The sequence below is a fragment of the Dipodomys merriami genome, unplaced genomic scaffold (genome assembly GCF_024711535.1).
Source record: "Dipodomys merriami isolate MVZ:Mamm:240054 unplaced genomic scaffold, mDipMer1.0.p SCAF_5, whole genome shotgun sequence".
In the NCBI taxonomy this organism is placed as follows: domain Eukaryota; kingdom Metazoa; phylum Chordata; class Mammalia; order Rodentia; family Heteromyidae; genus Dipodomys; species Dipodomys merriami.
Window position 1 is genome coordinate 13,794,751 of NW_027206068.1, and position 12,362 is coordinate 13,807,112.

Sequence of the window (12,362 nt, forward strand, 5' to 3'; positions counted from 1 at the left end):
CTTCAGGTCCCACAGCTGGATGACCAGAGTAACAATAAGAATTGGCCTACCAGAGGTGTTTCCATGACAACAGTAGGGTACCTTTGAATACTGAATTTCCTACCCAGGAAGTGAATAGGCTCACCAGTGTTTTGAAATGCATTATAAAGCTTTTCTTATTTTGTACTTTAGATAAGCCTTTCATTTTCATATTTAAATTTACTTGGGAAATTGGTAAAGGATGAAATTACTGTAGGGAAAAAAAGAGAAAGTTGGCCTTGAACTAGTCATATTGCTAGTTGACAATTTAGTTTTTAGTCTCTTTTGGAAGAAAGGAAACTACTACAAAAAGCCAAAGCTCACAAGGCAGTGTTCCCTCAGCTGGATGTGGAGAGCGAGGCCCGGTGACAGTCTTGCCCTCAGCTGGACCTTATTCATCCTTCCAGAAAGGTTTATTGTCTGTTTTGAATAAGATCACAGATTACAAGCTGACACTATTGATCTATGCAGCCTGAACAGACATTTTCGTTTTCACTGGGGCCTGTCAGATCTCTAAGTCACTGGCCTCCTTTTGGGCCTACAATCTTTATTTAATATCTCATTAACCCTGTGAAAAACACAAAGGAAGTGACTGAGCATCAGAAGTTGAAAAATGGGGGCACTATGTGAACTAATCAACCAGAGATGGCTCGAGCTGGGGAGAGGAACAGAGAGATGGCATTCCCATTTGTCCTTGGTTACCATTCTACAGGGAAAGATAGACCCCAGAATAGCTGTGATGTTAAAGTATTATTAAACAGAACACTACTCCATGCCTGCTTCATGGCTCATAGGCTGATGGAACAGTCCTGCAGCCAGTCAAGTATATATACAAACAGAAACTTTCCTCTTCGGCCTAATGAAGGGGGTCTCTCTACTCTGAGAACTCTTATTAAAACATCATTCTGCTGGGCACTGGTAGCTCTCACATCTGTAATCCTAGCTACTTAGGAGGTTGAGATCTGAGGATCACTATTTGAAAGCCAGCCCAGGCAGAAAAGTCTGTGAGACTCATCTCTAATTAACTACCAAAAAGCCAGATGTAGAGGTATGGCTCAAATATTAGCTCACCAGCAAGAGCTGAAGGCCTTGAGTTCCAGCCTCAATACTGGCACAAAAAAACAAAACAAAAAACAAGCAAACAAACAAAAACCATGACCTAAGGCTGGGAGTGTTACCCTGTGGTAAAGCACATGGCTAGGAGGTGTAAGGCCTTGGGTTCAATCCCTAATGACCCCAAAATTACCTAGGGAAAAAAAGAGCAAGAATATGAAAAGCATGTGAACCCCATAATTTTAATCAGAGTGGTTCAATTTTTAGTCATGTATTTCAGATATTTCATATACATGGTATTTATATATATAATATTTAATTGTTGAGTGGTCAGAAACCTTAATGATTTTTAAGAGGCTTAATCTTCACCAAAAACAAGCATTTGCTTCTCAACATAGTACCACCTCAGAGAGTGGGTCCCCATTCAGACAAGAGGAAGGAACTAATGTGAGTTTTGTACGACTATGACCTATATCCCTCTGAAGCTGACTGTAGCCAACCACGAATCACGTGAGAATCTGTTGACTGATGGGTTCTTTTTCCCCACTCTGTATCTATCTGGTGACTGTGCAGTACCATTTTCACATTCTTTTAGACTCATCAGCAGGGGAAGTGGTGTCTCGGGTGCACAGACCATCAATAGCCCTTGATAGGACACCAGCTTCTTGTGTGAATCCTGTCATGCATTCAGAAATGTGTCATCATTTTACATCCATTGGAAGCTTTCTTCTTTTTCTGTAAAGAATCTTTCTGCCCACATCTTCCAAATAATAATGTTCTACTTAAGAAAAAAAATAAGCAGAGATAATAATGTATTCCTTTATCTAGTTATATATTTTTCTTCAGTTTCATTGCTTTTTCAGAAAAAAAATGACAATGAGGTCTGTTTTTTTTTTCCTTTTTGTCATAAAGTGATAAAGATATTGGAGGTTTTGTGGGTGTTTTTATAATCATAGCTACTTGGGAAACTGAGATCTGAAGACCAAGGTTTGAAGTCAGCCTAGTCAGGAAAGTCTATGAGACTCTGATCTCCAGTTAACAACCAAAAAGCTGGAATTGGATCTGTGGTTCAAGTGGTAGTGTGCTAGCCTTGAGCATAAAAAGCTGTCCACCAGGCCCTGAGTTCAAAACCCAGGATCAGTTAAAAAAGGAAAGGAAGGAAAGAAGGAAGAAAGAAAGGAAGGGAGGGAGGGAAGGAAGGAAGGAAGGAAGGAAGGAAGGAAGGAAGGAAGGAAGGAAGGAAGGAAGGAAGGAAGGAAGGAAGGATAGAATGAGAGCCATTCTTTTAGTTTTATCAAAAATAGCAAGCTTACCAAAAGTAATAATTAGTATTGGTCAAGTTTACTAGCTTTGCATTTATATTTAGGAACAATATATTGATTGTTTTTATAAAGAATTGAAAGTAATTAGGCAGCTTGTGTTCAAAAATCTTGAAACTATTCATTGCCTTTGAGTAATTTCATACTAAGAAACTATCTGAAGAAAACTGTCTGTAAGCAGACAAGGATTTATGCACAAGGATGTTGACATTAGCAAAATATATTATTACTGCTGCAATAATAGAACCCATTTATCAAGCACCTGTTAACATGTTAGCCCCTGTCCCAGTACTTAATATATATCATGCTGTTTAATTTATATGGCAGAAAAAAAGAAAACCATTAAATGGTCAACAATAGAGCAACCATTTGATGATATAATGGGCTGTTACATATTAATTAAACATGACATAGATAAGCAACAGAGATAAGTGAGTAAATGCTTATAGTGAAACCCTATATGGAATAATTACAAATGTGTCAATGTACAAATAATTGTGAATATGTATATTAAATAGTAATTAGAAATCTGTGTGTTTTTCTAGAGAGAGAATCATGAGTAAAATTTCTCTTAAAAAGTCCTGTGTTCTGAAGAATGAGTAAACATCACAGGGAAGAAGCAGGAAGGCGCACTCTGTGGGTGCTGAGCAGTGCTATCTCTTGTATCATTGTTCTCATTGTAAAAGATACAAAACTGGTTTCATTGTAAAAGGCGCAGTTTGTTCCTCTTAAATCTTAGTTTCTGTACTTTCAAATATTCTTCTTGGGCAACTTTCACTCTTTATATAGACTGCCTGGGTATACTTGCATTTCTAATCACTCTTTTTCTTTTACCTATTTTTTAAATAAAGAAAAGCATGAGCTTCAGCCAAATGACTTGGCCGTTACCAAATCTCTGGAGGCGTCTAGTCGGATCTGTGTCTACCGGAAGGACCTGGCTGATACATTGGTAAGGATCTTAGCCTCAGATGTCAGGTTCAGTGTGTCTTTACATATTGTTTTTACTTTATAAGGAAAAGGGGTATATTTTTTAGCTCATAGTTCTGGAGGTACAAAGTCTATGGGCCACATCTCCTCATGGATCTTCTTGCTGGTAGTCTCAAGGAAGTATGTAGTATGACATAGCATGAGACAGAGAGCATATGTGTCTGTATTGCATATACTTTATAATGAGAAAAAGGAAGGAAAAGAAAATTTAACTATTCCCTCCCCTCACCAATGATACTTTTGCAAGATATCACTGCTTTTCAAATGAGGCCCAACCTGAGACTCTAAACCCTTCCTTCATGTAACCTTGCTTTTATCTGATCCCTTGAAATAAGGGATTTGAGACAAGTGACTTCCTTTCTCATGGAATTTAAATTCCATTTCTGTAGAGAGATTAGGTTGAGAAACACATGCTGGATTTATTGTCCTTCGATTCAGTGAACTTGATGATGTACTCTAATGTTCCATTTCCTTGAAGAAAGAGTTAATTGCCAGGCTTCCCTGTGTAAGATGGAGTCCTTAACCACGAGATACCAGATGCCGCTGAAGAACAAGTATTTGAGGAAATGTGGAATTCACCCTTCAAGTTATTTTCATTTTGAATTTTAAGAAATTTATGGATAGATGGATCTTTTCTACTGTTATTATACCTAAATAACTTCAGTCTTGTTATTGTTTTCTGAAAGGTAGGGCCAGTCTAGCTCCATCATCTAAAGAAAGAGTGTGCTTAGGGTGATTGAAACATCTAGAGTCAGACTTCTCTTCTTCTCTCATATAGTCATCAGTGAGGTAGGTCTTTCTAGCTGGCCCCTTTTGTGTATGTAATTGAAGAAGCCTTTTGGTGACCATGGGTTAACAAAAATTGCCTTAGTAAAAGTATTTTCCATGAAATGATCTGCAGTATATCACAGTAATTTTAGTTACTATTTATGTTTATACTTATTACCAGACATGAATGTGTTGAGTGATTTACATATAGTATCTCATTTAACTCTCCCAGTCATCCTGTGAGGTTCAGAAAGGCTGAGCAATTTGCTCTTACTTCCAACAGACAAGTGTGCTAGGATTTTAAATCCCACTATGTTTGACTCAGAAGCTCCTGCACATCCTTTCGTTTGTGGATAATGAGGAAGGAGAGGGAATGATTTGCTTCAGCCTTTCCTATGCTATCAATCAGCAGCCACAGGTCCTGTGTAATTATACACTGGTGTAACAGGACAAACTAGGTCTTATGCAGCATTTTTGAGTAAACAGCGAGGTTGGTTTTACTCCTCCCACAGAGGACAACAATCTAATAATCATAGCTACTGTGGGGTTCCTTGTAGTGGAGACCCTCTACTGTGTCTCTCCCTCCTGCCTTGGTCACACAAGCTTCTCATGAAGTTTCTTGGAGTGCATGTCTACCCCTGACCAGGGCCAATCTCAGAGTCTAAAGTAGGTCTTGGAGCAAAGCAGTGTGGTGACGGGTGCTCTAAACATCCTGTCCTAAATATTTTCCCCACTGATTTTAAACACCATCTCACATGTCTTAGAAGAAGCAGATTTAGGTATTTCATTTCCAGATTTCCTTTAAAGTAGAACATTGAATAATATGTGAAACCCACTTGTACTTACTGGTACTTTCAATATATTAGTGAGTTTTCCTAGAAATCCGGACTTAGAGCCATCCAGAGAAATACGAAGTATTTCTGGACCCAGGTAGTGCACAGAGGACAGAACTAGGATTAGGGGCACATTGATGGAAATGGACGAAGAACAAAAAGACAAACAAATCTTTCCAGCAGGGATTGGTAGAACTTTCTACCTCCTGTTGAGACATCCTTTTGAGTCTGTGTTGTAATGTCCCATTCTAGCTGGCACATACATCCCTGAGAAGCCCTCGCTTCCTTTCAGCACTCATGAGCTCCTTCATCCAGTCAGCGCCATCTGCCCTTCAGGCTGAGTCCTGCCCTGGGGTTGCGAAGGCAATTTGTACCTTGACCTGCCATGAAAGAATCAGTTCTGTGGGACAGCTCCGGGAAGGTCCTGCATCTTGTTGTTGTGTGTTTTTTAATGAGGAAAGTTTTTGTAATTGCAAAGCTTCTAAAAATGCAAATCGTGTTTTTTTTCAGACTAGAAGGAAGGATTAACACTTGGCATCTGAAATGTTCCCTTTATCCTGACATGCCATTTATTTCTGCAAATTCCTACCCTTTTGCTTTCCAAGCCATTAACTGTTCAACCTCTCAAGTGAGAGAATTTATATTTTAATTGAAAAACATCAAATTATTTTGGGAAAGTGCAAAATTATTTTTAATAACTAACAGTGATGATAGACTTAAGGTTGCTTTGGCATCTGATTATTTCATGCCAGATTTGTAAGGAAGCCCAGTCACCAGCCTCATAGGGACTAGGCCCCATTTATATAGGGAAAAAAATAGTTAGTACATAAAATAATCAGCTACCATGAGATTAGAATTGAGATAGCTTTTATATTTTTTTGTTTCATGTTAGAATTTTTTTTCTCGGTCATTTTAATAACATTTGTAAATGTATGTCTGGGATGAGACTTGTTAAACCTATTTCCTGTAAAAGCCATGTCTGCCTTTATTGAAGTGCACTATGACATTTCTTTTGTTTGTTTTTATACTAACCCTGCTGGCACATTAATTCTTACCAGAAGCCAAAGTGATTCCAGGGCTTTCATTTTCATTATGCTGTCTGCCAGCGCAGTGTTTTATAATCAGGTTTGTGAGTGGGTGTGTGGGAGCTGGAGGGGGAGGGGAGAAATGACCTCAGGGGCATATCTGACCGCATTCTCCTGCTTCCAAGACCCTTTCCTTCATTGGCTGACTCGCCGAAGGTGAACAGACCAGGGAAAATACTAAGTGCACTCAGGAAAGATTACTTTCCTAATCTAGGCTTCTAGTACCTTCCTACAGACAGCCAATTCACTATAAAGCATTTGGCAATTACTGAGGATCCTCTTACTTCTCTCTGCTGGTTTAGAACCCGTTTGCAGAAAATGAGGAATCACAGCAAAGGTCGATGAGGATTTTGGGAATGAACACTTGGGATCTTGCTTTGGAATTAATGAATTTTGATTGGAGTCTGTTCAATTCAATTCATGAGGTAAGTAGGGAGTGAAAGCATAAAAGCACTAAGACTGCTTTAACTGTGAATTCTTCCTGAAGATACTTGCATGGTGGTTTAGTTATTCTAAGATGCTGTGACCCCAGACAGCTGGGGACTTCAGATATATTGAAGGTCATCCTAGGGAAATAAGACTATGTGACCATGCTTTATTTACTCCTAGAGCAATTCTATGCTGGGGTTTAACATGTATATACACATTTATATGGGTGTATAACTTACATGATTTTATGTACATATGTATCTATATATATAAAATGCTGTAATGAGATTGAAGACAAATTTTGCCTTTGATGTTAATATTTCTACTTCTTTCCATGAAGTATATGAGAGTTATATAAGAAACATTTATGTATATGGAAATATATATATATGTATATCCTTCCTTTTACTTAAAAACATTCCATAAATTTAAGACCCTGCTGTATGACATCACTCATAAATTTTGGGTATATTTAATTTTTCATTTCTCCTTTTAGAAGGGATTATAGCATTTATAAATGATAGATTAGGAGGACAATGCTGCCACAATTAATGAGTAAATTTGGCAATGGAAAGGCTCATGGGAACCAGAAGATGAAAAATGTTACAGCCTTGTGTAACCATATGCTGCATTTGTTTGCCATGTAGTGGAATTTGTTTGTTCTAACATGGTCTTCTCTTCTGAGAGGGAACTTTATTCCCAATTTAGAAGACACTCAGGTTTCATTTGGAAAGTCTTCCAAAGTTTTTCATATTTTTCTTCATTTAGAAACTCCAACATGATGATCTGAATTTTAACAAATAGGGAACTCATTCAGGCTAATGACTAGTGTCTTTGGAACTATTAGCAGCGTGCAAGGTGTTGCTGCATATGCAGTGGAGAATTCTGTAAAATTGAGAAATCTATAAAATCTGTGTGGATTACTTCTATCAAAATACCCTCAAAAACCAAATCTAACAAACTAATCTCATCTGTTACTTTGTGCGTGATTATATAAATAGTTAAATGGACCCACTTTTTTTTGTAAGTTATTGGTTCCCACCCTTCATCTAGATTTTCTTTCTATTTATATTTTGACTATATCTTTTGACATCAGTGGTTATCAAAGAGAAGATACCCAAACCACCATCATTAGTACCACCTGGAAATTTGATAGATTTACTGATGTTCAGAGCCAGGCATGGTCTTGCCTACATATAGTTGTAGTTACTTGGGAGGCTGGAGCAGGAACATCACTGAACATCACATGTTCAAAACCAGCCTGAGCAACAGAGTAATGCTCTATCACAAAAAGGGGGGCAAGAATTCTCTTTAGCCTTTCCTCCTGCAAAGGTCCTGATGCACACTAAAATTCTATAACCATTGGGTATAAAGTACACCTTAACAAAGATGTTCATCTTCCACAATTTTTATGTAATTATTTTGGGGTATGTGAGACCTCCTTTTGGCCCATGATTTAAACTTCAGATTTAAACTTTCATTTATATGAAAGTCATAGATCTTCATAGAAATACGTCTTCCTCACATTCTGAAATTTTACTTTGCATGAAGATTCTAAGTGAATATTATTGAATGAGGCATCTCTGAAACTAAAGATGTTATTTCAAATTTGATACATGATTATTCAGCCTGTTTTCTGTTAATATACTAATGATATGAGAACAGCTCTTTAAAAATGGACTCAATCATGCACATCCTGACTTTAAAAATAAACCCCACCATGAATACCTTTTTTGTTTTCAGCAAGAGCTAATCTACTTCACCTTCAGCAGACAAGGAAATGGGGAACACACTGTGAACCTCAGCCTTTTGCTCCAGAGATGTAATGAAGTCCAGCTCTGGGTGGCCACAGAGATTCTGCTTTGCAGCCAGCTGGGTAAACGAGTGCAGCTGGTGAAAAAATTCATCAAAATTGCAGCTCAGTAAGTATCTGTGGTGCAGAGCACTGTTTATCTCATATCTGTGAGAAGAGAATACATTAGGGTTTTTTTTTAATTCCTGTGATAAGAAAAGTTGGGATGTAGAAGTATAATATTGAATTAAGTGACCAAATGGTTGAAAAGGTCTGTTTTTGAATATTTATGTCTTTGCATTTGAAGTATTTATATCTGAAAGTAAATGTCAAAATACCAGACTGAAGCACTCTGCTCTGTGCACACAACTAATGAGCAGGCAGTCTGCAGTCCTTTGGTATGGCTGGCTGCTCTGTAAGTAAGCCAAGAAAGTAGGAGAAGATGATGTATAGGAATAAGAATAGAAACTAGTGTGCTCTAGGATGTTTGATGCCCACAACATGAACATGGACAGATTCATTCATTATGAGTACCTCTACTGAGCAGGGCCAGTCTAACCTCTCATCCTCCAAGCATAAACAGCCAACCATGGCCACTTCTACCAAGCTTTTATGCCAAATGCTTTCTCCTCACAATCATGTGTTCTGAAGTAGGCTGTGGGGACTGACTTTTGAAGGTGAGAATCTTGAGTGAAAAGCTTTCTTACAAATTCCAGTTATATAGCAAAATAGGACCATAATGAGATGTTTCTTCCAGATGTTTCATCCTTGACTGTCATATTCAGGGTCAAGTAACACATGCACTTACCACTTTTTCAATGTTTCTGTATTAAACTTGCCTTTTTATATAGGACTTCTTCACAGGGCTTTGTTTGCTTTCAAAGAACGGGAGCCTAGTACAGAACATGGTAAACAGCAGTGACTCAATAAACGTTGAAAGAATGAAATTTTAGTGACTTGATGTGAGCTTCTTTCAAAACATGGGATGAATACCTTAAGACAGGACATAATAGAAACAAGCAGCACAGATCAAAATCTCCAGTTCCTTCTGCCTTGCATGCCTCACAATTCATTTCTCTTTTGTCTTCCTAAGTCATGTGTATAACAGACAGTATTCAAGTATAATTGATGTTTGTGGGGAATTGATTTCAGGATCCTCATGGATAACAAAACCCATAGGTGCCCAAGTCCCGTATAAAAAGTAGCATAGTATTTGCAAATAATGTACACACATCCTCTTCTATACCTTTTCTCTAGATTACCTGTGCTACTGAGTACAGTGTCAATGGCTGTGAAAATAGTTGTTCTACTGAATTACTTAGGGAATCATAATAAGAGTTTGTACATTCTAACATAGACAGAGCTATCACGGTCTAACCACATCACTCTGAGACTCATTGAATGTACAGGTGTGGGCCCTGTGGATATGGAGAGGTGACTGTACCTCTCGGTGTAATATTTCAGGAAATACACATAGATGGTTTATTGTATGGGAAGATCTATGCAATGTGGAGTGGGGAAATCCGACTAAGTGTACTCAATCCTGCCACCTTCGAGGAGCTTGCCATCTGCTAGGGGTACTCCTGTAGCACATCCAGCTGTTGCTGTTGTGAAGAATTGAGAAAGGGTCCTTGTATGAGATTTGTATCTATCCTGGGCTTTAAGGGAAGGAAAGCTCATAAAATTAGGGTGTGGGAAAGGGATAGGGAAACAGTGGTGAAGGAAGGGATGTGTGTATGTGGTGCGGGGTGCCTGTACTGGGACTTGATTCAGGCCCTGGGTGCAGTTCCTGGGCTTTCTTGCTCAAGGCTGGTACCTTACCACTTGAACCACACTTCCACTTCTTTTTTTTTGGTAGTTAACTAGAGAGATAAGAGTCTTACAGACTTGTCTGCCTGGACTGGCTTTGAACCGTGATCCTCAGACCTCAGACTAGGATTATAGATATAAGCCACTAGCCCCCAGTGAGAGCAGGATCATGGTAAGGTTCATGTGAGTTATAGGTAGGATTTGATGGGTAAGAATTTGGAGGAGCATCTCTGAGTAGAAGGCATTTTGAAGACAGAACCAAGCCTTGAGCAAGAAAGGCAAACTCAGTGGCTCTGGCTCTGAGGAGGAGTAGTGTGAGGAGGTTGTGGGAGACTGATCAGCAAAAGAAAAAAAGATCAAACCATATAGGATCTGAATTCCAGATGCGTCCAGCGGGTAGTTGACTGGAAAGTCTGTGGCCAGAAACTGATAGGATCACAGTTGTCTTCAGGAAGGCAAGAAGTAGCACAGAGATTGCCCTGTAGGCCAGGGAGCTCTAGAAGGAAGCAGATGTTGTATTTTCTGAGACAAGAGATGGAGACAGCACCTGTCTGGGGTGATTAGGCAGAAGAAGCAACAAATATGCCTAAAGCTTGGCTAGCTATTAGGATGAATACTACCCCTCCCCTCTAGATCCTTTCCCCAATGCATTCTGAAATAGGCTGTGAGATTCTTGAAGGTGAGACTCTTTTGAGTAAAAAAGCTTTCTTACCAATGCCAGTTACATAGAGAAATAGGAAATTAATTTTCTAAGGAGTAAATGACACCACCCAGCTCCCTTCTTGGTATAAGATTATCTCTGTCCTCAGGGAAATGAAATATATTCACATCTTCTCCATATAGCACCATGCTCTTGAATTATTTATGGCACTGGTCTCTATCTTAGCCCCTGGGATCGAATGCCAACAGAAACATAAAGTTAAATTCCCTATAATCACACTAGTAGGAATAACCAAGGGAAAACAGTAATTTCCACAATCATGAAGTGTTTTTCCTGCCTAAGGCATCCTATTTGCATATTCATGTCTCCCTCCTTCTCACCATCCCCATCCCCCACCTCAGTGGAGATAGTTTTATTTCCTCACACAGGGACAAAAGAGTGGCTGCTGGACTAGAATGTCTAGTCTGACAGTCTGTTATCACAGAATGAATGATCCATGGTAACAAAATTCCAGACCAGAACAGTAGCTAATATTTGATCTGTGCCAATTTGTCTTTCTCAGAAATTGGGGCTATATTAAATCTTTTATTAAAAAGAGATCCAGGTATTTTCTCTCCTCTGTGTGTGTGTGTGTGTGTATGTGTGTGGGTGTGCGCGCGCGTGCGCGAGCCTGTGTGTGTTGAAAATCCATACAGACCAGGAAAATTATATTTGGGGAGCTCAAAGATAAAAAGATGAGAATTATAACAAAATTGTAGCTAAATGATGCTGAATAAAAAATGAATACTTACCGTTTTGTCATGACAAATAATAAAGCATTTACTCAGAAGTTTTGGTCTTCAGATTCAGCAAATGCTGTGTGTGCACAGCTTGTCTTTGTATTAGGCAGTCAGATATGGGCAGAATATAAAAGTGAAGGCGACACGCACTATAGCCCTCATTGAGGGGTCTGCTGTCTGGTGGGGTTGATTTGAGTAGAGCCTCCACCAGCTGGGAGAACTCAAACCTGTGTCAGGGGTAAGAGGCATCCACAAGGAGATTCTGTGTTCATCAGAGGAGCCAGGTATTTCAAAGTATCAAGTCAAGAGATACCAGTTCAAGTGTCTGTTATAATGAGATAGAAGGTGTGGAATGAGGAAAATAAATGGCAGAAGGAAGGCAGAGTTAGTGCCAAAGCCTTTAACAGCAGTGGTTTTTCAAAAACAAGCCAACCTCTAAGCCACAGAGCAGTCTATCAGTAGAACATACCAAGCAAGGCCCATCCAGAAGAATTTTGGCAAGAAACCAGATGAAGCACTCAAAAAGACTGAGGTGTGGGGCCGCGTGACTGGCAGGAGACTGCAGGCAGAGGCAGGATCTGGCAGGTCTCAGGGGGAGAGGACATGCCAGTGGGGGGTCCACAGTGAGGTCTCTGTAGGACACGTCAAGATCTTCCACACTAGAACAGTAGTGCCTGCCTAAGTGCATCTCTTCATGGGAAGAGAACTTCTTCCCTGGAGCTGGAAGCCTGGGCAGTGTCTGGTCTTGACAGGCGAACCTGCCAGAGCATAGCATTTGCTATCTTTGTAGTATTACTAAATCCCTAACCATTTCTCTGCCTCCAACCTT

The 12,362-nt window shown here is 39.3% G+C and overlaps 1 protein-coding gene across 2 annotated transcripts in view; it reads left to right on the forward strand.

The window, feature by feature from the left end:
- The window catches only part of Rapgef5 (Rap guanine nucleotide exchange factor 5), a 269,039-nt gene that overhangs the window by 236,525 nt on the left and 20,152 nt on the right, over positions 1-12,362 (forward strand). For both annotated transcript variants that reach the window (XM_069996107.1, XM_069996106.1), the window contains exons 18-20: positions 3,242-3,339; positions 6,366-6,488; positions 8,236-8,414. In XM_069996107.1, the coding sequence (XP_069852208.1) occupies positions 3,242-3,339; positions 6,366-6,488; positions 8,236-8,414 (400 nt within the window). The remainder of the gene's footprint in view (positions 1-3,241; positions 3,340-6,365; positions 6,489-8,235; positions 8,415-12,362) is intronic.